Source organism: Mauremys mutica, chromosome 1 (genome assembly GCF_020497125.1).
Source record: "Mauremys mutica isolate MM-2020 ecotype Southern chromosome 1, ASM2049712v1, whole genome shotgun sequence".
Classification (NCBI taxonomy): Eukaryota; Metazoa; Chordata; order Testudines; family Geoemydidae; genus Mauremys; species Mauremys mutica.
The window spans coordinates 177,003,409-177,029,819 of NC_059072.1; the positions used below are offsets into that span (position 1 = coordinate 177,003,409).

At 42.8% G+C, this 26,411-nt stretch overlaps 2 protein-coding genes across 4 annotated transcripts in view; one reads left to right on the top strand and one right to left on the bottom strand.

Annotated features, from left to right (window-relative positions):
• Positions 1-12,271, top strand: part of CD247 (CD247 molecule) — an 84,276-nt gene extending 72,005 nt beyond the window's left edge. Inside the window, exons 4-8 of one of the 2 annotated variants that reach the window (XM_045001985.1) lie at positions 875-961; positions 2,359-2,394; positions 4,297-4,353; positions 6,149-6,190; positions 9,765-12,271. In XM_045001985.1, coding sequence (XP_044857920.1) covers positions 875-961; positions 2,359-2,394; positions 4,297-4,353; positions 6,149-6,190; positions 9,765-9,830 — 288 coding nt within the window. In that variant the 3' untranslated portion in view covers positions 9,831-12,271. Of the gene's footprint in view, positions 1-874; positions 962-2,355; positions 2,395-4,296; positions 4,354-6,148; positions 6,191-9,764 lie in introns of both variants that reach the window. The other variant, XM_045001984.1, reaches the window with a different exon arrangement.
• The window catches only part of POU2F1 (POU class 2 homeobox 1), a 235,728-nt gene continuing 221,555 nt past the window's right edge, over positions 12,239-26,411 (bottom strand). For both annotated transcript variants that reach the window (XM_045001982.1, XM_045001981.1), the window contains exons 16-17: positions 25,234-25,874; positions 12,239-16,960 (exon numbers count right to left, since the gene is read on the bottom strand). In XM_045001982.1, coding sequence (XP_044857917.1) covers positions 25,564-25,874 — 311 coding nt within the window. In that variant the 3' untranslated portion in view covers positions 12,239-16,960; positions 25,234-25,563. The remainder of the gene's footprint in view (positions 16,961-25,233; positions 25,875-26,411) is intronic.

A 26,411-nucleotide genomic window follows, 5' to 3' on the forward strand; every position in this document is an offset into this window, starting at 1 on the left:
CAGATAGCTAGAGATTAGTTTAAGATTTGAAGCATGGAAGTGTTAGATCTCTTCCAATAATCTTTTTAGCATTAACTGTTAATCTCTGGATAGTCTTATCCATATAAATGTCCAGTCTCTTTGAATTTTGCCCAGTTCTTGACCTCAACCAGATGCCCACGGGATCATCTAATCGTTGAACGGATGAAAAAGTATTTCTTTTGTATGTTTTGAATTTGCCATCTTTTCAAGTCCATTGAATGTCCTCTCATTCTTGTGATATGAGATAGGGAGAATAGAAGCACCTGATCTATCCTCTTTTTATATCATGCCTTATTTTGGGTACTTCTATCATGGCCATTTCATATTTGTCTACTTTGTAAAGTAAACCATCCCAATTAAGAGTTAGCTCAGGCACAGGATTTACTGAATGCAAATCATGACTTTTTAAAGGGGAAAAGAAATCAATTATGTAATGTCGTGGCTGATGTAGATATGGCATCAGTGTATCTTCTGTTAAATAGAATCAAATCTGCTCCATGTATGAGTGTACATCCCCAGCTACTAGAGGGAGGCAGTATAAAAGCCATAATCCTATTTCAAGTAATTGTGATTTGCCTTTAGCTCTAGCGGCAGGGTCCTGTGGTTCTGGGGCAGGAAGATCTGAATTCTAGTGGGTAGACTAGCAAGCAGGGTGGCTGGTGCATACAGCCCTACATCATTAGTGTTTATTTTTCCTTTAAAACTACTTCTTGGCTTATTTATCAGTTATAACTTGTGCAGTAAATTGGATGTTGAACTGGAATTTCCTTCCAGTGTTAACTAAGCCAAGATCTAAGTTGCTTATTAGCACAATCTCTGTCACTCTGACTACTTTTCCTTTTTTTCATTGCAGAAATTGTCTCGTACAACCAGAGATGAATATGATGTTCTGGGAACTAAAAAGAGAGGCTCTGACCTTGAAATGGGAGGGAGAAATCAGGTAACTTCCTCTCGCCTGCACTCTTGTTTAACTTTCCTTTTGTGCTCAACCTCTCTCAGAGATGTGCATGTGCCCATTCACACGATGTCCTGGGTAGTGTGTACAGGGCACCATTATCCTGTTAGCCACGCACGTCTGATGTGCCATCTCCACTGCCCTGCACGACTTGTCCACAACCGGAGTAGATGCCTTAATGCTAAAGCAGTTACTGGAGAGCCAAGTGATAGTTTAACCTTAAGCAGGCTTTTGCAGCTGGCACGCTGCCATGGTGTGGCTAGAATTGAGGGCTGCGGGCTAGTGGCAGTGCATCTTATTTAAAGGGCAACATAAACTGACTTGGTTGTGGAAATCCCGCACCAGCTCAACTTCTTGAGACGAGGGTCCTGCATGCCCTTAGCCACAGTGGGTTTAAGGCTAGACGTCTTTCACTTAACCCCCTGAAACCTTTCCCTGGCATAGCTATGTTGTTGAGGGGTGCATGCATTCTTTGTTTTTCAAACCAGCAGAGCTGCACTCTAGATTGTTTGGTTCAGGGAACTGACCTACGCTATGTGCAGTTTTGGCAGCATACCTGTGCCCATTCCAGGAGGGCATTGCTAGTATATCTCCACTGCTGCTTTTTTTTTTAATCATCTCCCTAACATAGGCTAAAGATTGTTGCGGCACAGCTAACACCCCCCTTGCAGGGGAGTGTCAAAACACCCTGCTAGCTGCTTGTGTTGCAGCCTGTAGTTAACACTCTTCATGTCTCTCACAAGGCAAGGGATGACCATGGATAGAGACAGGAGAGTCCTAACAAAGCACAAAGCTGGAGTCTTTGATGTGCAGACAGTAAAATCTTCCCCTCTGCGCCTTTCTTAGGAGCTCACAACAGCCCAGAATAGGAAATCACACTCCATCTCAAACCCAACGGATGTGGGGGCAGGGCATACAGGGGCTGAGTGTCTCACTGTAGATCTGTGTGACACTTTAGCAAGTGCCAGCGAAGTAACATAAGAGTCATAATAACTGCACTTGCTGAGACCTCACTGCTGTTGGAGAGGAAGAGGGAGGGGACGCCTTCCCCTTGCTCAGTGTTTCAGGGTTTTCCTGCTGAGGACAGCTATGCAGATCAAGGGAGGAAGGATTAGGTTTCAGTAAGCAGAAAAAATAAACAACTCCTTCAAAGCAGCAGTAGCTCTTCTACTCACATCTGTCCAGGTGCCAGGCTGGAGAGCAGTATGCAGAAAAAGATGGCAGTAATATGCATCCACTCTGTACACTGGATACATAGAAACATGTCAGTACATAGCCATAGCTATGAAAACGGGCATGGTTAATACACAGCCATATGCACAGAGGTAAAGGATGCTGACACTATGTTGATTACTCAGCTCTTCCCCTTTGTTTTTCAGCAGAGAAGAAAGAAGTCATCTCAGGACACAGTTTACACTGTGAGTAAATTAAGGTGCTGCAGGCAGTGTTTGAGAGACACTCTCTCCCTCTCCAATGTCTGTGCTGATGTTGTGGGTCAGGTTTTGGATATGTTCCCCATGCTGTCACCTTTCCCCAAAATGAGCTAGACTGACCTGCTTCATAGCGAGAGGATGGGGACTGCACAGAGATATACAGCCTACCCCTGCACTTACTGCCCCAGTCTATGGAATATTTTTGCTTCCAGCTGGCCCCCTGCCTGATCTCTCAGAAGCAGCACTGGCAGAACTTCCCTTGTAACTAACTGCATCCCCAGTAGCATCTTACTGGGGATACTGGCTCATTAACACAACCCCAGGGAACGGGAACAACATCCTACCCTAGGGGGTAGCAGAGAACAGTAGTGAACTGGAGAGTTAGCACTGGAGTCCTGCTCAACTTCTCCCTGGGTTTTCATCCTGTGCTGGGAATTTTCAGCTGCACGTGGGAGTCAATCGGTTCCCCTTACAGACTTTCAGCACCACCTGAGTTAGCAAATCCCCTTCCCATAGCACATCCAGGAGGATCTCCTCTTTTTCTGACCTTGCAGAGTTCCTTTCTCTCCCTCCCTCTATAGCCTGAGGACCACCCTCTGCCTGGCCCTCAGTTCAGTTTCTCTCTCTGAAGGGGGTGCCCTGAACCTTGGTGATATGGTGATGAAGTGCTGGTAAAATAAATAGTCCGTTTGATTCCATCCATGCTGCATACTCAGTGGCTTGCCCCATGCACTATGCTATACAAAGACCAACTGGTCTGAGGTATAGAGGAAAACCCTGCACATAGTACTAATAGCTCTTGAGATGCTTCATGACCACAGTCCAAGAAAAGTCATCTGGTGGTGTATGAGAATGAAACAGGTGGCTGAAGGCTAGCCAGACTCATCCAGGATCTGTATCAGGGGGCTGTTACCACTGTTAGAAGGCCACGTGGAGAAACTGAACAGTTTCTAGTAAGAGCTGGAATACACCATGGCTTGGCAAAAAGTCCCTTTTTATTTACATGGGTACTTAATGCACTTTCAGAAAACAGCCAGAGAGTGGCACCCTGCCGCATGCTTTTTGCAGCTGATGATGTGCTTGTGGGGGAGAGCAAAGAGGAAATGAAAGAAGATTTCAGAGAGATGGAGGGGCATACTTGAAAGAAATGGCATGAAAATCAGCTGCAATAAAACGGAGTATAGGGGTTGTAGATTTGATAACTTGCAGGAAAGTGCCAAGACTAAGTCTGGAGGGCAGCTATTACTAACAGGTACAGAAGTTCAAGGACCTAGGTTCGATAGTAGAGGATAAAGGTGAGCTCAGCAATGAACTTAAGCAGAACAGGAAAGGCATGGATTAAATGGAGAGAAGTGAGCTGACTGCTCTGGAATAGGCGAATGCCTAGCAAATTGAAAACAAAGATCTTGCAAGACAGTAACAAGGCCTGCACATTTTTATGGCTCCAAATTCTGGGCACTGAGGGAGAGAGAGAAGCAGATCTTGAATACAGTGGAAATGAATGCATTAAACTGGATGCTTGCAGTTAGAAGGATGGAGGAGAAGAAGAAGATTGGAAGAACATATAAGAAACAGGATTAAACCCTCCATTTTTAAGTTTAAGAGAAGGGTTGGAAGACTCAGAGCCAGATGTCATACAAAAGGATTTGATTAGCTGTCGAATTTCCAAGAATCTGCTTTAAGACAGACTGGAATGGAGAAGGTCTCAAAGAACTAACCTCATCTAGATGGAACTAAGGCTAGGAGTTGTCTGAGGGCGGCGGGGGGGGGGGGGGATTAGAAATGAAAGTGAGGGAAAGGAGCAACTCTGCAGTGTGGCTAAGGATATCAATGGGGCTAGCATGGCTTCTTACACTGCTAACGCTGTTCTCTAAATTTGGTTGCCAGTCTTTGCAGAAGGACAAGATGGGCGAGGCATACAGTGAAATTGGGAAGAAGGGAGAGGTGAGTGGTACCTTTCTTTTCAACAAGGGCAAGTATAATGATGCTAAGGATTTTCCACCCCATATAAGAGGTTCCCACTACAACACACATCCTCATGACTATCACACACAAGGTGAATTCCCAATTTAAAAAAACCACCACCCCACTAAAGCAAGAATTGACTTCTTTCCAGTAGCAGCTGCAGTCTACTAGTGCTTTCCAAACAGCTAATACATTAAATATGGACATGCTTTGAGAGCTACTGATGAAAAGCACTCTACAAAAACCAGATATATTAATTATCAGAGGGGTAGCCGTGTTAGTCTGGTTCTGTAGAAGCAGCAAAGAATCCTGTGGCACCTTATAGACTAACAGACGTTTTGCAGCATGAGCTTTCGTGGGTGAATACCCACTTCTTCAGATGCAAGTGCATCTCTTGCATCTGAAGAAGTGGGTATTCACCCACGAAAGCTCATGCTGCAAAACGTCTGTTAGTCTATAAGGTGCCACAGGATTCTTTGCTGCTTCTACAGATATATTAATGTCACTTTTACTTTTCTGTTCATGACTTGAGTGCAACCTTAGAGGTTAGACAGAAGGTAGCATCCCATGGATACTAGAAACAAATGGTTACACTGCTGCCCTTATGCAGGGCATTCAGTTCTGTGCCTGCAGAATAACTTCAGGGGAAAAAAAGTAAATGTGCTGATTTTTAAAAACCATGATACTAATTTTCTTCCTTCCCGGCTTAATTTAAGTTTCAGTGGAAAGTCTGAAGAAAATCAGTTCTGTAGTTCCAAAGTTCTGAATGTTTAATATCAAGTGAATTTTGGAATATATTGGAAAAAATCTGGTGTGCACGCTTGGTGCACAGTTTACAAGTGCTCCCCCTCAAACGAAGTAAAGGAGCTCATGGTTCTGGGTCAGGATCATACCCTTGCTCAGTTTCACCTCTTAAGCATCTTTATGGTAGTTCTTGCTAAAATTGTGTCGGTAGACTTGTTTTCAAAAATGTAAATACCCCTTTCCCTTTCCTGTCACTCAAACAGGTACGCGCCTGGGCTCAAAGTTCCAAACAAAAATTCACCCCCAGAAAAAGACAAATCAGAGAATTTCATCCTCACTAAGAGTATTTTGTTTCAGAAAGCTGTAAAAACAAGGGCATTTAGTGTAAACTTTAACTTTAGTGGGCACTACAGCTGATAACGTCCACCTAACCCCCTCAGATGGGGGTGTGCATGCACCTTTTCATTCACCCTTTCGCGCATACATTGTAGTGCCCACGGACTGCTGCAGCCACTCTTTGAAATGTCACACTTGGAAACCTGCATCTTGCATGATACTGTGGTCAGCTGGTTAATCTGACAAAACACCATTCCAAGGGAAATGTTTCATTGATTGGCATCCAGGTCATAAGGCAGGTTTTTCTCCTGAAAGCCGAGAGAGACAGGGGTGGGGCTATTTACATGCATGTCATTTTACTGAATGCTGGCTGTGTGTTGTTTCCTAAAGGGCCCATGAGTGCTTCCTTTGCATCATAAGCTGTTCACAAGATTAACGCTGGGTGAATAGCTGAAGGTTAGGAAACTTACTGCATTGTCCTCTGTATTTAATAGAGTGCAGAGTCACTCGGCCCCCACATGGCATGCAGCAGTCACCACCTGAGAAATGAGGGCTATTTCTTAATTGTATCTAGCCTATAAAATAAGAGGCACTTTTGTGAACACTATATATTGAAATACAGTAAATCACAGCACCCCCACTACATAAAGCAGTAGTGGCTATTAATCCATGGCTTCTCTTTTACTTCCCAAAGCACCAGAGGCGGCGAGGCAAAGGGAATGATGCTGTCTACCAGGTAGGGAGTGCATACATAGCAATGTTCTCATCAAATGCAGTGATTTGATTGCAGCTCCTAACTGTATGTCTAACCTTTGCTAATGGATGATGCTATGGGGCTTCAGAGTGTCCGTCTGACCAGAGGTGATGTGCTGCTGCCAGGGCCTGCTCTAGACCCCAGCGCGCCAAGTGCGCGCTTGGGGCGGCATGCCACTGAGGGGGCGGCAGGCGGCGCCGGTGGACCTCCCGCAGGCATGCCTGCGGATGCTCCACCGGAGCTGTGGGAGCAGTGGACCCTCCACAGGCACATCTGCGGGAGGTCCACCGGAGCCGCAGGACTGGCGACCGCGAGAGCGCCCCCCGCGGCGTGCCGCCCTGCTTGGGGCGGCACAATTGCTAGAGCAGCCCCTGGCTGCTGCTACTTCAAAGCTAAGACCGCCCCTCAGTAACCCTTTGTTAAAAGTAGCCCAGATCATCTTAAATGTCCCTGCTATTTGGATTCTCTAGCAGGAGAGGGAGCTGCTCTACACTGGTTCCAAAACTCTGGCAGCTGGACTTCCTAGAAGAATCATTTGCTCCCTCTGTCTGCTCTATAGCCCCAGCTCGAGATAGGTCAGCTGTACCATGGAAAGGACATGGCTGCTTGTTCTTGAAGTAGCCTGAAGTACCTGCTATGTAATATGACCAACTGTTGGTTAAGGGCTGCCTAGCATCTGCAGCGACTCAAAGGTAAAATCAAAAGCTTAGTTCTCCTGGTTGAGGGCAGGTGGTGACCACCAGCTCCAGTCAACAAGCAGCTTTCGTTATCTTACAGAACTGAACAGGCACGTTCATTAAAGGATTTTCTTTTGCACATGTAGCATTGATCACTAGCGGAGAGGGTAGAGTAGCAGCAGGGAGTCAAACCAGCACTGCAGCACCAGGACAAACTGGTATTTTTACCTGAACCGGAACTGAAAGAAAAAAAGTTGGGTGAGGGGTTTAAAATAAAGGTTCGGGATTTTTAAGATCAATATTTTAAGCTATTGTGAACTTATTTGAAACAATAAACAGGCCTGGCTTGAGGCTTGTTTATACTAAAAAGGCTGTAGCACTTCAGTGAAGACGCTACCTATGCTGACAGGAGAGCTTCTCCGGTTGGCACAGGTCCTCCATCTCCCCAAGAGGCAGTAGCTATGTCTAGGGGAGAAGCCCTCCTGGCACCATGAGTTAGGTCAGTATAACTGTGCTGTAGTGACGCACTTAAGTTGGTTTAAGTTGCTAGTGTAGACCAAGCCCTAGTATAAGGAGAATAGGAGGAGGCAAGTCCACAAGCATGGGGAGGGAGAGGGGCAGCTTGGGAGCTGCCTGTACACCAAATGAGGCACCGGGGGCCCTAGAGATATATGAAGCGTTGCTGGATATTTGTATGTGCCAATACAAACCCATGACAGTGAGTCCCAGAGCCCAGGTCAGCTGGCTCAGGCTGAAGCCCAGACTTTGAGACCGGTTTCAGAACCAAAACATCTACACTGCTACTTTTAGCCCCACCACCTGAACCCTGTGAGCTCATTGGGCTGGGCTCTCAGACCCTGTACCATGGGTCTCTTATTGCTGTGTAGACGTACCCTCTGAGGTTGCCCTGCAGGGAGAGAAGAGGTGGAATGCTCCCTGGTCCCAGGAGTTAGTAACTTTTCAAGCCCCAGGGAAAAAGGTCATCTCTCCATCCTCTGGGGCAATGCATTCCTTCAGATGCTCCACCTGAGGCAGGGCCCATGTCCTAAACTCACTTATCCTTTCACTGCAGAGGTCCTAGATAGGAAAGAGCAAATGGTCAAAGATGTGATCTGAGGGAACTAAAACAAAGTGTTCATAAAAAAAAGTTTAACAGAAAACACTATGAAAACTCATGTTAAAGTTGCAAAATAAAAAAAAAGCTTCAATTAAGTTTTAACTCTTTGAATTTACTTTCACCAAGACTGAAATTTGATGTGAATCAGTTCTAAACAGTAACCAAACTTTGTTTTGTTTTTGGTGGCTTGAAGCAGAACTGAACTGAACCAAAATGTAGGTTTGTCCCCGCCCCCGGATACTATCCCAGATGCCCTACTTCAGTACAGAAGTTTATTTGGGCTCTTGGAGGAGCCTGGCAGATGTATTAAAGGCACTGAAGCTCAGATGATTATCTTATATTCCCTAGGAAAGTTCCTCATGGAGAGTCAAGGTGGGGGAACAGGGGGGAAAGAGAGCTTTTTTTCCTTCTCTCCTACACTTAACTTCCGGTGAGCAACTTTGTCATGGTGGTCATACTTGTAGCTGAGGACTGAGTGGGATCTCCCCGAGAAGCTGTCTCCACAAAGGCCTTAGTTACAGGCTAGATCGCTACAGATTCCCCAGTAGTAGAACAGAACATTTTTGCTAAATGGAATGGAGACTGACTCATGCTACAGCTGGGTCGTTGGGTTACTGGCTTGGGATGTGGGACACCCAGGTTAAAGTCTCTACTCTGCCTGATTTGCAATGACCTGGGGTAAGAAAAAACCCTCTGATCTCAATCAGGCAGAACAAAGACTTGAACCTAGGTCTTCCACATGCCAGGTAAACATAACTTACACAGACCCATACCTACCTGAAAAGTTGCCATGAACCTGAATTGTCATTGGCAGGTCAGCTCTAACCAATGATTTTATTCGAGGTTGGTTTCAACTAGGCCCTTGTGAGACTATAGACTCACAGAAAGGTAGGACTGGATGGAGGATCAAGTAAACCTAAGAATATTCAGTATCAGCCAATGAGCGAGGAAACCTGCCTTTTTAAAGTGGCACAGAGCATCTTGCTTTTAGCCAGTATCCACAGCCTGCGGGAACCTCCAGCAGCTTGTTGCTCAGTTAGCTGTAGATGGCGCCTTTGGGCCTCAAGTACCCCAGAATCTTGTGTGCTGGTTGTTTATCACTTTAGTATACTGTTGCAATCAGTGCAAAGGATGCTGGGACAAGTAAAGCAAATAAAGTGGAGAGATGCCAAAGACCATACATTGTAGTGGAATAGAAAATCAGAGGGGTTGAGGTGGACTGAACTGGGGAAAAAGGGATTGATGAGTACTCTTCCAGCTGCAGTGCTGCTGCCATACCAAATGCACCAGGCTGGTGGCAGGAGGTGGTGTTAAACTCAGATGTCCTTCCCAAATTCTTACTTGGGTCAGTACAGAGGGAAATTTAGGCAGGCAGAATGTACTTTCAGTTGGATATAGGTTATTGTAGTGTGTAGCTCTACCTAGCTGACACGTCTGCTCGCTGTTCAGACACAGCCACTATGTGAGTGGAAGTGCTGCTGCTGAGGTTAGTACTGTAAAGCACTGTGTGAGCTTTCAGGAGGAGTTGCTATAGCAATGTTTTTCATTAACCCCTATTCAGCATGCATCTTACCTTAAGGGTAACTGACAACCATTGACCTTTCATCTTCAAGGGAAGTAGTGATTTGAACAAGTGCCTCTCATCACTGCTACAGAACAGATTAGTGTGCTGAACACCCGCTTCCCATTTCAGGCAAGACTAAAGGCAGGCGACTGGTCCAAGGTCTACCTCATTCATCTTACCCTCTCTTTCTTCTTTCAGGGACTCAGCTCCGCAACGAAGGACACATATGATGCCCTCCAGATGCAGCCATTGCCCCCTCACTAAGTGGCATTCGTGCAGTGGATGGGCAAGACTGAGAAGTCCAGATGCTTTGGGCGAGGAGAGAAGGGAAACAATTTTCAATCCAAAAAAGGCCATTCAGTCAACACCCATTTTTTCAGGACTGCAAATTTCATATGCATGGTTCGTTGCACCAAGTAGGACAAGTCTGGATTTAGTTCCCCTCCTCCCTTCCCCCCTTCAAAACTATACAATCTCAAGCTTTAGCTTTTAAATGTACATATCTGTAAAACTATTCCTAATGATAGTGGCTGTTTCATACTAGCAAGTGTCGGGCAGGAGACTAGGACGTTGGGTTCTCTTCCTCCTCCTCACTGAGCCAGTTTCTCTGGCTATTTAAAAAAAAACCCCAAAACTACACCCCATATACCCACCTCACAGGTGGTTGACGTTTAATTATGGCTAAAGCACTTCTAAGGTCCTCAAAAGGAAGGTGCTATAGCTACACCCAGTATTATCTACAGGAAGGCTAATCTGCATCAGCATAACTATGGCAGTCTAGCTCCAATATTTTTCTGCTGTAAATTTAGCTTTATTTCTAAGTTGGTTTTAGCTGTGGAGAGCTGTTCTTACTGTAAATGATGACACGTTCCTAGAGTGAAAGACAAATGCTAAAAGCAGGCTCTACCGTGACAGTGTGAGGAGGATTCAGTGCTAGGCTGCAACAAGCAATCAAGAAAATAACATCCCAGTGTGACCAGCTCTTGCAGCACACGGACAGCATCCAGAAATGCTAATGGAAATATATGAAACGTAGGACACCTTTACCGGCGAGGTTCCATGGTAAAAACAGGAGTGGTGCAGCACATAGATTATGCTCGAGAACACTGGGAAAGTTGGAATTTAATTAAAAAGGGAAGTTTTTTAAATCAACAATCCAAAACTTGAGCGCTCTCTTCCATCACTATTGCTCAATCCACACAATTTTTAAGGGCTATTCCTCCCCCACTTAAAAGACAGCACCGAAGTATGTTCCTGTTATATAAAACAATGCCAGCAAGTGATGAGTATTTTGCTGAGGAAAGTGTACAAAAGCCGAAAGAAAAGTAAGAATTTTTAAATACCTGGTAGGATAATTTTAAAGATGAGGAGTACAGATTCAACGCAAAGGTGATGGTGGCTCAGCAATTCAGATGGTTTTTGATGAGGTAATAAAATGGATGGGAAAGCCATGGATGTGTAAATGTGTTTAACTGAGTTGTGTGCTAGTCCTGCTGTTGCTCTCCCGCCACAAAAGCTGCCTGCACCCACCTGAACAGTCACAATTGTCACGTCAAACTAAGCCAGGCTGGACAAGGTTAGTACGTGCTGGAAGGCTGCCATCCACGTATTGCTGAAATCTTCAGGCCTGGTCTGTATGTAGGTAACTTTTTTGTACTGCTTTAATAATGATATTGGTTTAGAAACAGGTAAACTTATTGAAATGAGCTATACCAATATAAGCACCTTTTTAGAGTGATATAAATGCATCTGCAGTGGGGGGTTGGTGGTTCTACCACATTTTTTTGTACCACCTGAACTATATAGTTTCTAAAATCAATACAAATACTGGCAGTAGGCAAGCCCCTTAACATGGCACTGGGGGCTCTCTCAAATATAAATTTGTGGACTTACTATTCTTGTTGTGAGACAAAATGATTAGAGGCATGGAAAGATGGAGTAAAGGGGATATGCTAGAGTGTCCGCTAAAATAACAAACAGAGAAGGTCAATCAAACACTCATACTTTCATAATACAAGACCAAGCTGCCAGTCACTGAAATTAGAAGACACTGAGTCTACAACTGCCAAAAAGAAATTGTTCTATACAACACAAATAAGCTAGGACCTAACAGCTATAGGGCAGTAAAGCCTAGAGTTTCATATTAAAAAAATCTCATAGGTGGCTAGGGAATAAGACAACCACTAATCTGGGGGAGTTAACGAGAAAGTTTCCCTTTATGCTGTCTCTAGCTGTGAGAGGATGTTGGCTCTCAGAAGTTCCCTCTAGTATTTCTTCCAGGACTCGCAAGGCATCGAACATGCAAGGTGGTTTGAAAACTAACAAACTGGCTTTTGCGGGAGAGGCTGGCTCTGGTGTTACACACATGGTAATTACATCCTTTCCTATTTTCCAAATTCAGTCTTTACATTCAAGAACCTTTGTCCACAGTCCCAAGAAGACAACCCAGGCTGCTGCTTCTCTTTTAGAAAAGAAGAGTGGACAATGCAATGGTGGCAGAGCAAAAGCTTCTCAATGAGAGCTGATCACCTGCAATCTGTTTGGCACAACTGACAAATAGCAAGAGGGAACATCTCTCAGGACCAGCTTGATGGATCTGAGGAACAGAACTAAGGAGATTTTTGCCCTCCAACTATTGATGTATTTAAAAACCACAAACAAGTACATACATGTTAAAACACTTGGAAAATGGTTTAATGATGTTTACAACAGAAATGAACTGTACAGTTACAGTAAGTTTAATATATATAAAAAATTACAGCAGACAAATGCATCTACACAAAATCTACCATTTCATCCTGATTCACTGTAATCTACACAATCTCTCAATGCCTACAGCCACCTGCAGGCAGCCACTGGGAAAAAAATAAAAGGCATCTTTAAAGAAACAGCATCCCTTTTATCCCCCCATCAAGAAAAAGATGTCAATTAGTTTCAAAATCATAGGGGTCTTTCACATTTCAGTCTCAAGACCAGATGAGAATGTATTTCACCTGGGTACAAGTATCGCATTAAGGTCCCTGACTTCAAGTGTTCAGCTGACACCAGGTGTACAAGTGATAGTATAGGAGGAGAGGTGAGAAAAAGGGTTAACACCCAGACTGCAAATTTATCTTTGGCTGAAGAGATGCATAAAAGGATCCCCTCCCGCCCAGGCTAATCACAACTCATTGCTTCATCAAAAACTATTGGCCAGCTTCAGCAGAAACATTTTTTCCCAAATTCCAACTGATGTTTTCAAACTAACATGCTTCCAAGATTTTTCTTAAATAAATCTTGCAACCCCCCCGGCCCCCCAGGAAGAAAAAAAAAGAAAACACCCTTTGACCCAGTTATGTAAAAAATAAATTCAGATCTTTAGAAACATTAAGGATGCTGTCTCCTTAAAAAAGAAATAAGGAATCCCAGCTGGGAATGGCAATCAGTGAAAATGCAATCCAAATTGACAGTCTGGTGGAAGTTCATTATGGAATATTATGTACACTTTAGAACTTTTTAATTATGAACACCTAGGCAGTGAAAACTGTTATGTTAATACATACATAGACACACCCAAAACATACAAAAATACTATTATTTCAAACTACTAAGAATAGGACAGTTCAGTTATCTCCATGCTATGACTTTAAGAGCATTACACTGAAACAAACAAGAATTTAAACGACAATTCTTTTAATATCCCAGAAATATACCAAAATATACATCTAAGCTTTGGAATTACTGAGGTTAGACTAATGCAAGTGCTGGGTAATCGTACTTAATACACAAGTCTAAGGTTCTGCAGGAAAGAAATTATCTTTGGTATCTGCATCAGGCTAATATTATTAACATTTGGATTTTGCTTTGGGATAGAGCTTGTATGACCCTAGAACCAAACACCCCCCAGTCAACTGAGATTAAAAAGATCCATGTATAAAGTTCCTTCATTTGCAATCCCCCCCAAAAGTTAAAAAGTCACAGGCATCTACCTAGCATAAAAGGTTGAGAAATACAATGCATAGTTGCACAGTGGTGCTGCAAAAATAATAAAAATATAGAAAAAAAGAAGCTAGAGGAGAAATGAAAAGCTTTTTTCTTCTTTCAAGAGATTTCTCACAACAGGACAGCCTCTTCCAAGCAGTTACGTGGCGGGGGGGAGGGGAGGGGGAGAAAAGCTCAGAAGTGCACCTCAGCGTGTATTAATCATCATCACCCAGCCCCCAAAGGGTTAAAGCACCTATCAGAGCAGCCAATCATGCACCAATGTCTTCAGCTTCTCAACCAATCTGTGGAGTCCCATTGGCTGCAGCAACTCATCTGCTCTCCCAACCCACCTCCCCCAGTGGCTGCACCCTGGTTTCTGTGAGCTTAAAGAGCAAGTTTCCTCCACAACACATTAGCAAAGGGTGGGATGGAAATTGCCTGGCTCAGATTGAGTCCACTTTGCTGTGGAAGAGTCACACAGTGTCAGGCCATGGGAAGCCAGGCATTCCACTTTAGCAGTCTGCTAGGAACCCCTTCCTCCTCTACCAGGGCTGGCCTCCCAGATGGGATTGCTGAAGACGCCCCTTTGTCTTTGGTTTGTTTGTTTGTTTTGAGTTTATACAATCATTAGGAAATCTTTGGTTTTGGCTGGAAATTTTAAAAGAACAAAACAAAACAAAGAAACCGCCCCCCGGCTTATAGCAGCGCATCGTGACCTGTCAAAGCTTCTCTTTCCCATGGGGGTGGAGGAACTACATTCAAAGTAAAGGTGGAAGGGATCAAGGATGCAGCGTCTGGACAGCCCGGGGGATACAAGATTGTCAAATAATAAAGAAGAAAATTAAATATTTGAAGAATTTTCTTTTTTGGTCCTTTTTTTTTTTTTTTTCCAAAAAGGATGAGTAGTGTGTGCGCAGCACTCAGCTGAAAGACGCCTTCAGGGACCTGCCTGGCCCTGGAGTTTCAGTGTAGTCCTGACACCAGGAGAGCGGGGAAAGGCAGTTGTGGACGTTTCATGCACGGATTGGAGGGAGGGTGCCTTTGGATATTCAGACTAATCGAGAGGACCCCTTGTAACCAAAAGAAATAGGATAAGATTGCAATTTGCCCTCATTTTGCAGTAGCTTTTAAGCAGCAACATTCAGAGGCTTTAGGGGGTCACTCCCCAGGTTGCAGGTCACGGGCTGCTATATGCCAGAGTTCAACGTTAATCAAGGGAGGGAGGGCAGACTTGGCAACTCTGTAGGGTTTGGAGAAAGTTAAAGCAAGTTACTCAGTTACGAGTTAGAAATGAGGTATACGACAGCTCCTGTACCTGTGGCGGATAAACACCCCACACCTACTCACACCTAGCCTTAGACACTACTGCAGAGGAAGGAAATGGAACAACAGCAGCACTGGCAGGCCTGGGGATGGCTACTGCACTGATCTTTCCGATAGACAGTGGGCACGTGATGCTCTCCAAGGTGATCAGCACTTGCCCCTCCATCAGAATTGCCCTATTCACATTACTCCAAACCAATGGCGGGCAGTTCTGTAGCACCCCTTTCCTCTCCCTGTTGCAAAACGAGGGGCCAATCCTGCTCCCAGTTCTCAAAAAGTAGCAGAGCTGGGCGATGAGTCTGTATAGGTGTCTCAGCTTGCTGAGATTTCATCCTTCGGCTCACTTGTGCAAAGAAGGCACCAGGACCAACACAGTGAGGGAGACCATGGGGAAGGACTGATTTTTATCTAAACTGCCTTGTTCTGAAGGACACTATCAAGGGTGCTGTGTTTGATTTTTATAAGAGCTTTCATTTCTGAAGGGGGCTGTGTGATTTCCATGGTTTATGACTTGGCATAAATAGTTTCCAGTGTCCTGGATGGAGCCAAAACAGGATCCTCTTTGTTTAATAACTTAGGATTTCTATAGCACCTTAGCATGCCAGCACCATCCATAACATTAGCACAGCTCAGAGAACAATGTTTGTTAGCTAGATGTTGCTACAAAAAATCAGCAGGGGGCAATACATAATTTTAGTGGGTCCAACAATACTAGATTGAGAATTTTGGGGGAGGAGAAGGAGGAGGTTAGTTCTTGGGGACAGAGTGGAGGAGTCAACATTATTTTATCGTCTATATAAAACTCTGGAGGGAAAAATTCCCCAGCAGACTAGAACAATTTTAAGGTAAATTACATTTTTGGCCTGAGCTATTTGACAATGTCTTGTTTGGTAGAGAGATGAAATAAGGCAGAGGGGGTGCTCCAGTCCTGGGGCAGAACAACTCAATAGCACTAAGGAATCCCAAAGGATATCACCCTCCCTTCCCTCGCCCAGGTTGTTTCATTTCCTTCCTCAGATTTGTTTACCTTAAAGCACACCTTGTTTTCCACATCTTTTGTTCCAAGTGCTCTTATAATTGAGAAGTCATTTCTTCAATATCCCTATTACCTACCTATAAATCTATCTAGCTCTTTGAAAAGTCACACAATATTAATACCACTTTTACATAATGTCAGAACAACAATTCTATTAGTAAAGCTTTCAGTGAAGTTCTGCAACCCGATTGGTTTCCGGAGGAAGAGTAGCTGGACAATTCATCTATTTTCCACCCTTTCCCTTTCTTCACAAGGTTCACTGATAAAACAACTCAACCCAATAGCACAATACATGACAATGTACATGGCTATTTTGGGGAGTAAAGAAAGGAGTTTCCTGGGTCCCCCATCTTCAGAAGAGAAAGACAACACATGCAAGATGTTGGAAGGGACTCTGACCTTGGTACCACTGCTTCAATATTTGAAGGGAAGAAACAGTTTTTCCTATTTCCAGCAGTAGCTGAGACCTAGGCTGCTGCACTGAGCAATCCCCATATGCAGTTTGTCCTCACAGAGCCAAAACATCCCTGTGCACAAAAAGGCGGCAACACCCATAGGAGACGAGATCCTTACAGAAAGGGACATCCACCCAAAGCGCGAAAAAGGCCCAGCTTTTCCTCTTATCTGCTCTGACAACAGCAGAGCTGACGACTCATCAGTGCCTTTGGTTCTCTACCAAGCCATTGGAAATTTTCCCATCCCAATGGAGCTCTGAGCTCCTTGGAAATTCAGCTCTTTAGATCCACACAACCACTCAAAAACTCACTCGCTCACTCACCTCCTCATCTCCCCCTGCCCCCGCCCCCGCAGGGAAGTCGGAACAATGGAAGGGATGCCTTGAAGTCAGGATGGAAGAGGCTAGGAATCCCTCCCAAGTCAACACCACTTCCCCCAGTAGTCCCACCCCAAAGCCAAGACAAACACCATGAGAGGAATGCACCTCCCTCCTCCCCAAACACCCCTCCCCCCAGATTGACTCACAGTATTTCGATCCTTTCAGGTACACCAGCCAGGTGTTAGGAGCAGGTTAGCTTTCACTTCTCAGTTTGGTTTTTCTTTTGTAGTTTTTGGTCTAGACAGGATTAGCATTGCTATTAGAAAAGGAAGTGTTTAAAAAGTTTTCCACTTATTATCAAGCACTACAAGCCCTACATTCAGTAACAAGACAAGGGGGATAAAAGGAACCTGTTTCATTTTTTCTCTCTCAGTTAGATTAAGATGCAACAACTGTTCTCTCTTTCCCAAACTTAAATGCCATGGCCCCAATTCAGCCCTGGTGCAACACCACTGGCTAAAATGGATTTATACCTGGGCTGAATATAACCATCTCCTCTCCCCCAAGCTCCCAATATATACACACCTTGCCTAATCTTTAGATCCCTACAAGGGCCCTTATTATTCATAAGGAAAAGGCAGGGAGGGAGGGGAAAGCATGTGTGCACCTAAAGGACCCTGAACAGCCACCCAATCAGTAACCTGCATGCCATCATGTGCTGTGCTGCAGATTAGACCACAGATAAACCAACCAAACAACAATCCCAAACCCAGGAGCAACAAAATGTTTCCTTTGGCAAGACAGATACAAGGAAAAAAATTCATGAGCAACATTTTCCTTCTAACAGAGTCAACTCCCTTCGCTCCGCCCCCACCCAACATCCACCCACCCCCACCCAACCCTATAAAGTTGTAACCTATCAACAGGATCTCAAATACATACAGCATAATCATGTTTATCAATCATAACAAACATCAGTTCAACTAAACTCTACAGCTAGAATTATCTCCACTATTTATAAAGTTTGTTTTTCTCTTCTGATTTTTCAGTTTAAAACCAGTTATGTGACAATGCTAAGCTATGCTGAGGTATTTTATGAAGGTGCCAGAAGCCAGCTGCTACCCACAAGCATTGTTCTCACAGCTCTGTGGTGCTACCTCTTACTGAAGGAAGGGGAGGGAAGGGCAGGAGTGGGACCCAGATTATTCCAGTTGGGGACCCTCCACTTACTCAGGGACAGGAACTGAAATGTCTCCCAAGGAGATTCACCCAAGCAAAGCATGCTTTGCAGGGAGTATTGGCATAAAGCCCAGGAGATGCTCCATGAACAGAAATTTAGTCAGAAAAGCCATATCTGGTGTGTTTGACATACCTGACCACACCAATCTATTCTGTCAAACCACTCTCTCTTCCCCAAGGACAAAACTATCTGTAGTTCCACTGCAGTCTCTAAAACCCTCCAGATGGAGTCCCAAGGGAATGAATGAAAGAGTAGTCTGTTCATTCATGGTATGAGTATGCATATGAGAGAAAGAAAAAGGAGGACAGAGTTGGATTAGTACAAGTATGCAATCAGATTGACATCTGAATTGTACTGACTAGGGATGAAAGTAGGTGTGTGTGTACATACCAAACTGATAGGAAGAATACATGAAGACTCAACTCTATTATCACCTTAATCATAGACAGGATAGAGTCACACAGGAAGCGGTAATTAGTCCATTTATCCTCCTTGTTGATGATGAAAGTCAGAAGAGAACAATCATGTTTTTATATTGTACTGTCCGTGTGTATAGTTATATGGGTGCATGCACGTGTATAGACATTTCATTCCTTCCAATGCTCTTTGACGTAAACTGCTTTTAGGTTTATGGAATCTGATCCTATTCTGAATGGGTGGCAATACATAAGATACTGAACATAATTTGCAAATCATGAGTCAAACAAACAACAGATTTGCGTTAGATTAGAAAAAGGAGCAGATGACACTATATCCACATGCAATGCCTTTATCTTAACAATACACAAAAAGAAGAGTGGTTGTGCCAAGGACATATGCATGTGAAATGCTCTGTAAGATAGGAGATCCATTGTCAAGTGCCTAAGGCACTCTATGATCTGATCCAACTCCCAGTGGAGGCAAGGGAGACTCCTACTGACATCAATGGGAGTTGATTTTGACTCCTCTAAGGAGCAGAACCAGTGCAACTGAACTTCCTGAACTGTGAATTGTTTTAACAACTTTCTGGGTCATATTTTTGTAACAACTGGCAACAGACCCAGAGCAGGCTGGTTACAGATCAATAACTATATAATAGATGTATTCATCAACCAGTCAGATTCCTCCTTTGATAATGTCCAGTCTATAAGTATATAAGCCAGAACTAAATTTATTTTCAATATGTGTGTGTGTGTGTGTGTGTGTGTACACACACATACATACAAACTTAAGATAATCCTATTCTTCCTCAAGACAGTAGAATTCAGTTTAACTGGCTCTAACACAGTTAAATGGACATGTTAAGAGTTTACATTTGGGATTTTGCCCAAAGATAACCATAAGATAATTGGAAATGGAATTTTTTGAACCAAATGTCATCAATAGCTAGGATCTGATGTAGTATTTAGTCTGTCCCAAAGCCTCTATTTCCATTACAAAAAGAGCTCCTTTCTGACAATTTTGTAAAGTAAGGTTTCAAATTGGAAAGAGAACAATTTTATTTAGTAAAATATTAGGCGTTGACAATTAAGGTAAATTAGAAGTAGTTTTAATTATGCCTCCATTATATGGCTCCAGCTGCAATGGAGCTAAGATGTTCTGTTTTATGAAAAAAATGGTCTTTGTTTTATTGAATGTTAGTTACTCTACTCCAAGAATATGCTTCACAGAGGACTTAGCAATTCTGCACTTTCAACACCTCAATCGGGAGGAAAAATGGAATCTGCTCCAGTGGACTGCTGGGTACCTTCTACTTAAACCAACAGAGGAACAACAAAAATCTAACTCTTCAGTGATGTTCTTCATAATAGTAGCAGTGAACAGGAAATCACTATCACTGACCTAATCATTGTTACTGATGTGCAGGGAGAATTCTCTCAAGTTGTTTTGGTAACAGACACACTCCTCTGTTGCCCCCTGAGCACAAGGAGAGTCTCTTATTCCTTTTTTATTTTTTTTAAGTTGCCCAAGTTATTTTGATGTTTAAGAAGTCCATTGGAAAGACACCACCCATAGATCCAAGTTACATTTTGTTTTCATTTAATCTATAGACTAAAAAAACCTCCCTCCCACGCTATATGGGGAAGAAGATCAAGAAAGGGATGAGGGTGGAGGGGCAGTGGAATGCTCAATCAACACAAATGGAAGGCCATTATAACATGAGTTCATATATTGTTCCTACATCTGTTGAGATCAAGATTTGTTACCCAAAAGGGGTAACAAATGATGAAATGCATTTCCAAGTAAGTTAACATATATATTACATACATCCTGAATGTTTTCTTTAGAAATCTCTCCATTATGGCCATAACAGCCAGTTCACTTCCAGATTAAATTTAAAGCTGTAATTTTTGAAGCCTACAAGAATATGCAATTCAAATTACAGAAGAGAATGTCTCCATTTCTGGGCTCTATCACAACTGTTAAAATCTGGTGGATGGTTTTATTAGTGACTTGAACACAGATGTCCAGTATTACCAGCAGAGCATTTTCATATGAGGACCCTCTACTTTCCATTGTGTTCCCACTGATAGTCCATCAGAGCGCAAGTGTTATGGACTTCATGGCAAAGTGGTTTTTGGGGTCGGATATGGCTTTTAATTAATTTGTGTGACTTTACTTATTGAAGGCAGAGGATTTGTTTGAGTAGGTCTGGGGCAATGATGTGTTGTCAAGAGTCTCCCAATTAAAACAATTTTTTAAATGTAAACTATATTGTACTTAGGCTCTGAGTATGATACAAAACTATTATAAACCTGGATTTTTCTTATGTAAGGAGTATATCTCAGTACTAACTGGTATAGGGCATGTGTATACATACACATACATGCATATTATATGTAGCATTCCTGCATATACACTAGGTAACAAGTCAGTAAAGAAACTAATATTTTAACTGGCTTAGGATTCCTCACAAAATTCACATTTGTCAGGAGACTCCATCTAAGGGTGAGTATGTGCATGTGTGTGAACAGCACATGAATCTTTCATCCCCTAACTACTGGGGCAGAGGTCAACTGGGTGGGTCAGATTTGTCTGAACCAAACCTGAATGAGTTCTCTACCAAAATTCACATGACCACCACCGTTTAAGACTTTTTCCTGACGAAACATTTGTGCGTTTCCCCTTCTCCATATCTTTTTTGGGAAGGTCTTTATTTCGTGTGTATCTTCATACATATGTCCCTCCCCGGGCCTAATATACAGATCCTAATTGTCCTTGGAGATGATAAAGTGAATTGGTCTGTCCCACTAGCTTTTACCTGCCATGAGATATGCTTGGAAATGAGAAAACAAGCCCAGACACCTACATATATGGAGTTTTATGGAGTTGTGGTAGAGAAAGATGCACTACATAACTTGCAATTTTCCCTTCTATGTACAAGGGCTTTAAGGAATTTCTTCTGGCCCTGGCCAACAAAGCCTGATTTGATTTTATTTCAATTTAGTTATTTGTGTGTGTGAAATTCTATTGAATTCAAAATTCTCAGAGATAATCCCATAAAACAACAAAGGAACAGTTTGTCCACTCAGTGATGGATTTAAGATAAGGACTATGACATTTGCGGGCAAAAGAAAACCATTTTTGGTAAGACATCTATATGGACTTGTATTTTTGGATTATAAAGAGTAAACTATTGTCCTTTGGGGTGGAAAAGTGACCTCAACTGCAAAATAATGCCCTCAGCCGCTGTTGGCTAATTTTTGAATCTGTGGGACAATACTTTTTCACTCCAATCCTTAAATCTTCAGTCTCTAATTCTCAAAGTCCATATATCACCATCACTATTGAATCTCCTTGTAGACACTTCAGTTTCTGTTGCAGTCATGATCAAGGTTTAAAACAGCAATTTCCACTACATTCCAATACCCGATCATTCATCCATCTCAAGTTCTGAAAGACTGTGCATGTATAGTCTTACTAGGCAAATATAATTCCGCTGCAACCTCATCTCTGGGTTCTTCTCCTCTCTCCTTTAACTAAAATAGTAGAGGTGACCAATGTTCACAAGAGGAAACAATACTACCAGTGAGGAGCAGGGTCCAGGCAGATCAACTGAACAAAAGAGCTACAATCAGATGTTGACATGTTATGATAGGAAATAAAAACACACTGGGCTTGAGCCAATGGGGGGGGGGAAGTGGAGGGTGTGGTAGGATATGATAATCTACTGCCAGTTCCCCAGGGCAAAAAGAAGAGCATTTCAGCCAAACCTCCCTGGACATGTGGCTACTTAAAGTTTCCAGTTTCTTTCAGAAAAGACCACTAAGAAGCTCTCTGGAGTCTGGGCCCCTTAGAGGGTGATTGGGTAGCAGAGGATGAGGGAGGGAGAATTTAAGGTGCTCACACCAAAGCCATGTGACCAGTGAAAAAGGAATCAGGAAAAATCAATTTGTTTATAATAAATAACCATCCAAGCTGCATTAGTGTTCCAGATATGTATGCATCACACCCCCCTCTCAACCACAAACCAACAAGAATGGTAAGTTAAAAATCATCCAGACAACCGATGGCACAGTCCCTTTGAACTGTGGAGAGAGGTTTTGATGCTGATTTAAGGCCCACATTCTTTGTATTTCCTAGATAAATGCACAGGACCCACCCCACAGTCTCAGATCCATCAGAAAATAGAGGATACAGTGGAGAGGATATCATCCAAATGCCCTTTAACAAAAAGGCTCTTGGTAAATTTTACTTTTACGAGTGTCTGAAGGTGACTGGGAATTTTCAGACCCAAGTGCAAGCATTGTAGCTTCAGCATTTCCTGCCCTCTTACTTGGCTGACTACAAGTCCCATGGGACTGATATTTCCTTTGGTAGAAACTATAGTCAATGCTATGGCCTCTAGACCAACATAGTGGGTAACCAGCATCTCCTCTTCCACTTCTCCCTCCCTGAATCATACCCATCTATACCTTTTACTGCTCCAAAGCTGTTACACTATGAGCAATTTATATTCTATATTATTCATAGCCCTAAAATCTTCTCCACAGACTGAAGTCACAGAGACTTCAGTCACACCAGAATATTTAGATTTATTTAACTGGTAGGGTGGAGGAGTGGGGGACCACTTGGATTAGTAATCACCTGACATTGCCATTCTATTTACACACCAAACAAACAAACAAACAAACAAAAAAACCTATTTAAAAAAAAATCAAGTTAAGAGTCTGCCCCAAGGATATACAAATTATCAATCCCCCCCCCAAAACAGATTAAAACAAGCAGCAACTTTTATATAAAATTAATAAAAAACAAGACAAATGAAAAAGAAATTGTCAGTAGCATCTATCGCGCCTCTGCGTCTGAACTGCACTTATACAAACTAGTCCATTAGTACAGCAGCTTGCTAGAAATTGACTTTGGTTCAAGCTTAGTTTTAAAAAACAAAACAAAAAAAATCAAAGAACACATTAAAAATGGTGGACGGACATTTGTTAGTTTCCCTGCTTGCAGTTCACTAGTTTTGAAATCTCATGGATAATTATCTTAAATAATCTATGAAACAGGAAGGTGGAGAGAGAGTTAGACGTGAACAGAGAAAAACATGAGGGGAAGAAGAGATAAGAGTTTCTGCCATTTGAGTATAAATGTAAATCCCACACACTTGGGTCACAGACCCAAAAGTGTATGTTGGGTTTAAGTTCCTGTCTTATTGATCTCAGGTGGTGAGAGATTCCAAGATCCCTCCTGATAATCAGCAAAAGTGAACAGAACTGCTGCATAAACTTGCTATCCTGAAACTCCCTGGTGACATCCCCCGCCCCCTCCAAAAAAACCAAACCAAACCCAGAGAGGGCACTTGTGACACCTTCCCCTAGCTGAGTGTAAATGTGTTTTAAACACATGGCAGAAACTTTTAAATCCAACAGGAATGGAAAGTTCAAAGTGAACTGCACTGCAGCGATCCAGTCTTCTCTTCAGAAATCTTTTTGGTTCAAATACTCGATTGATATATTAAAGAATATACATCACTAACCTCTGGAAACCCACTATTCTTCCTCATCCATTCTCATAAGCTCTCTGTTCTCAAATGCTCCTTGCTATGTGGATTGGAAACAACCCTGGAAACACAGCTATGTCAGCAAGCCAACACTGAGTCTCTAGTCCGAGATGCTTATTGCCATTTTGATCAAGGTAGTAACATCACTCTTCAGAGACCACACGAGAACACCAAGATGTGTGCAAAGTCCCAGCATTGACTAGATTGGTGCTATTTCCCACATCAGGCTGGACAATTCCAGCTGATTGGTCACTGTCTTCTATTTCCAAAGCACCAAGTAAGGTGGTGGTGAAGAAACCTACAAGTTATTTCAAACAGAACAAAGGCGCAAGGAAGCCAACAGTGCTTTCTTACGGTTGTGTGGGCATGAAATTGGCAGCAACTTCTGTTCCAATAGACCTGACATCTATCCCTGTAGATAGAAGCACTTGACAATGGAAAACTGTTCCAATGCAGCTCCCTGTACACAACAAAAAACATGCAAAGGAATATTCCTTTGATTAGAGAAGCCAGTTTCACCTTTCAAAATCCTGTACCAAGTTAGTTGGTAGGAAGCTTGGACTGTGGATGCCTTTAGATATTAGTGATATTGGCGTCCTCAGGTAACTTTGCATTTCTAGGATTTTTTTTTTTTAAAGGGGCAAAATCCTAACAATACAGGAGAACCACCAAAACAGGTGTCTGAAATAGATTGGGCTCTAAGTGCCAAATCCTGCTCTCTGACGTCAATACGAGCAATGCACATGCAACTTAGAGCAAAATTTGGCTCTTTAGCCTAAGTAGTTGGGTGAAGGAGAGCTGCAGTATAGAAGTTCTCTCTACCTCCCTCACCACAAAAGCACAGACTAGCCTGGAGGTTTGCACACAACTTGCTGCCTCTACACCGAGATTCCTGCAAAAGTGGTGAAAATGATCTCTCTCTTGATACCTCTGGATAAGTCACTGTAAAACAAGTTCAAGGATGAGGAAACTGAGGAACGCTCCCAGGAGATTAGGACAGAAAGCCTCCTTATGTTCCCCTCTCTCTCTCCCCCCTCCTCATGGTGTGGGAGCTCACTGAAAACAATCCAGGAGCAAAGACAAATGCATCCAAACCATATATATAAAAATAATAATAATAATAATAATAACCATAATAATAATAGAGATACACCAGTAATACAGGCCTGCCTAAATTGTACCAGTTAAGAAAGGAACCCCCAACACGATTGATACGATTATAAACACCTTGTATGACATAACGGCCTGTACAACAGACCTATAAAATGATAATTAAAAAAAAAAAAAAAGATATTTAGACCAAAAGAACTAAGAAATCCCCTTCCTATGTTTGAGTTGATAACCCACCTTAACTTGTCATTGTGACTGCTGGAAATGATAAGTAGTCCTTTCACTTTTTTTTTGTTTTTTTTGTTTTTTGTTTTTTTACATTTTTGGTTAGAAAGCTCTCCGATCCATGAAGCGATCCTGAAAAGACAGTGTTTATTATAAAATTAGGCAAATGTCTGTCCCAGCTTTAAATCCTTCCTGTTTTGTTTTTATATTTTCCGTCTCTCTCCCTTGTCCCCAGCAACATGGCGAGAGGAAGCCGATCACATTTTTCAGTTTATAAACCCAGCTGGCAGCCAATCCCACTGCAGAGTGAAACAGGCTGGTGGTAGCACAGCTCAGCCCGGCTCACTGTGCCTTGGAGGCAGTAGTGGTGGTGGAAGTGGCCCCACTGGCAGAGGCCACTGTGAAGAGAGAGTTCTGGATGGACTCAGCTGAGGTGGAGGTGGCATGAAGGCTGGCGACTGGTCCAGAGGCCCCTGCGGAGGCGGCAGCTGCAGAGACCAAGCTAACTGGGTTGCTGGTGAGCAGAGAAAGGTTCTGAGGGTTCAGGAACAACGGGGCAGTGACGATGTTAGGAGTACCTCCAGCATTGGCAAACACTAAGTTCCCAGTTGCATCCAGTGATGTTATTGGAAGAGAGCCACCAGATGCAAGAGCTAAAAAGGGAGAAAAGTGAAGGGAAGAGAACATTAGCATTAACAGCACAGAGCAATGCAGCAAAGTGCAACAGAACTTTAGTTTTCCCTCCTATGAGCATAACCTTCTTTCCATGACTAAAGATTCCTTCCTCTTGCTTCAACCCAACAAAAAAAGATTCACAAATCATTTGAAAATGGGATTTGGCATTATCGAGGCTGGCAGAACTAAGCACGTAAGAGAGAGGACCCTCTCACAATCCCAAAGAATAGAGAAGGGTCAAAAAGAAGTTTTTTGCTATTCATTTTTACCTATATCTCCCTAACACATTTCTCTATATAAAAGTAATCCAGAGTTTGTTTTTAACAAGATATGTCACAAAAAAGAAAAGAATAGATGTTATGAAATATTTTAATGCATTATATAGTGTATAATCCTAACTCATTTTCAAACTATCTGCAAAAAACTGCTTTTATCTGCTTCTGAAAAACCAGGATCTGTTCTACAATAACTGTTTGTTGTCAACCTCATGCAGCTAAGTAACTGCGCAAGCATGT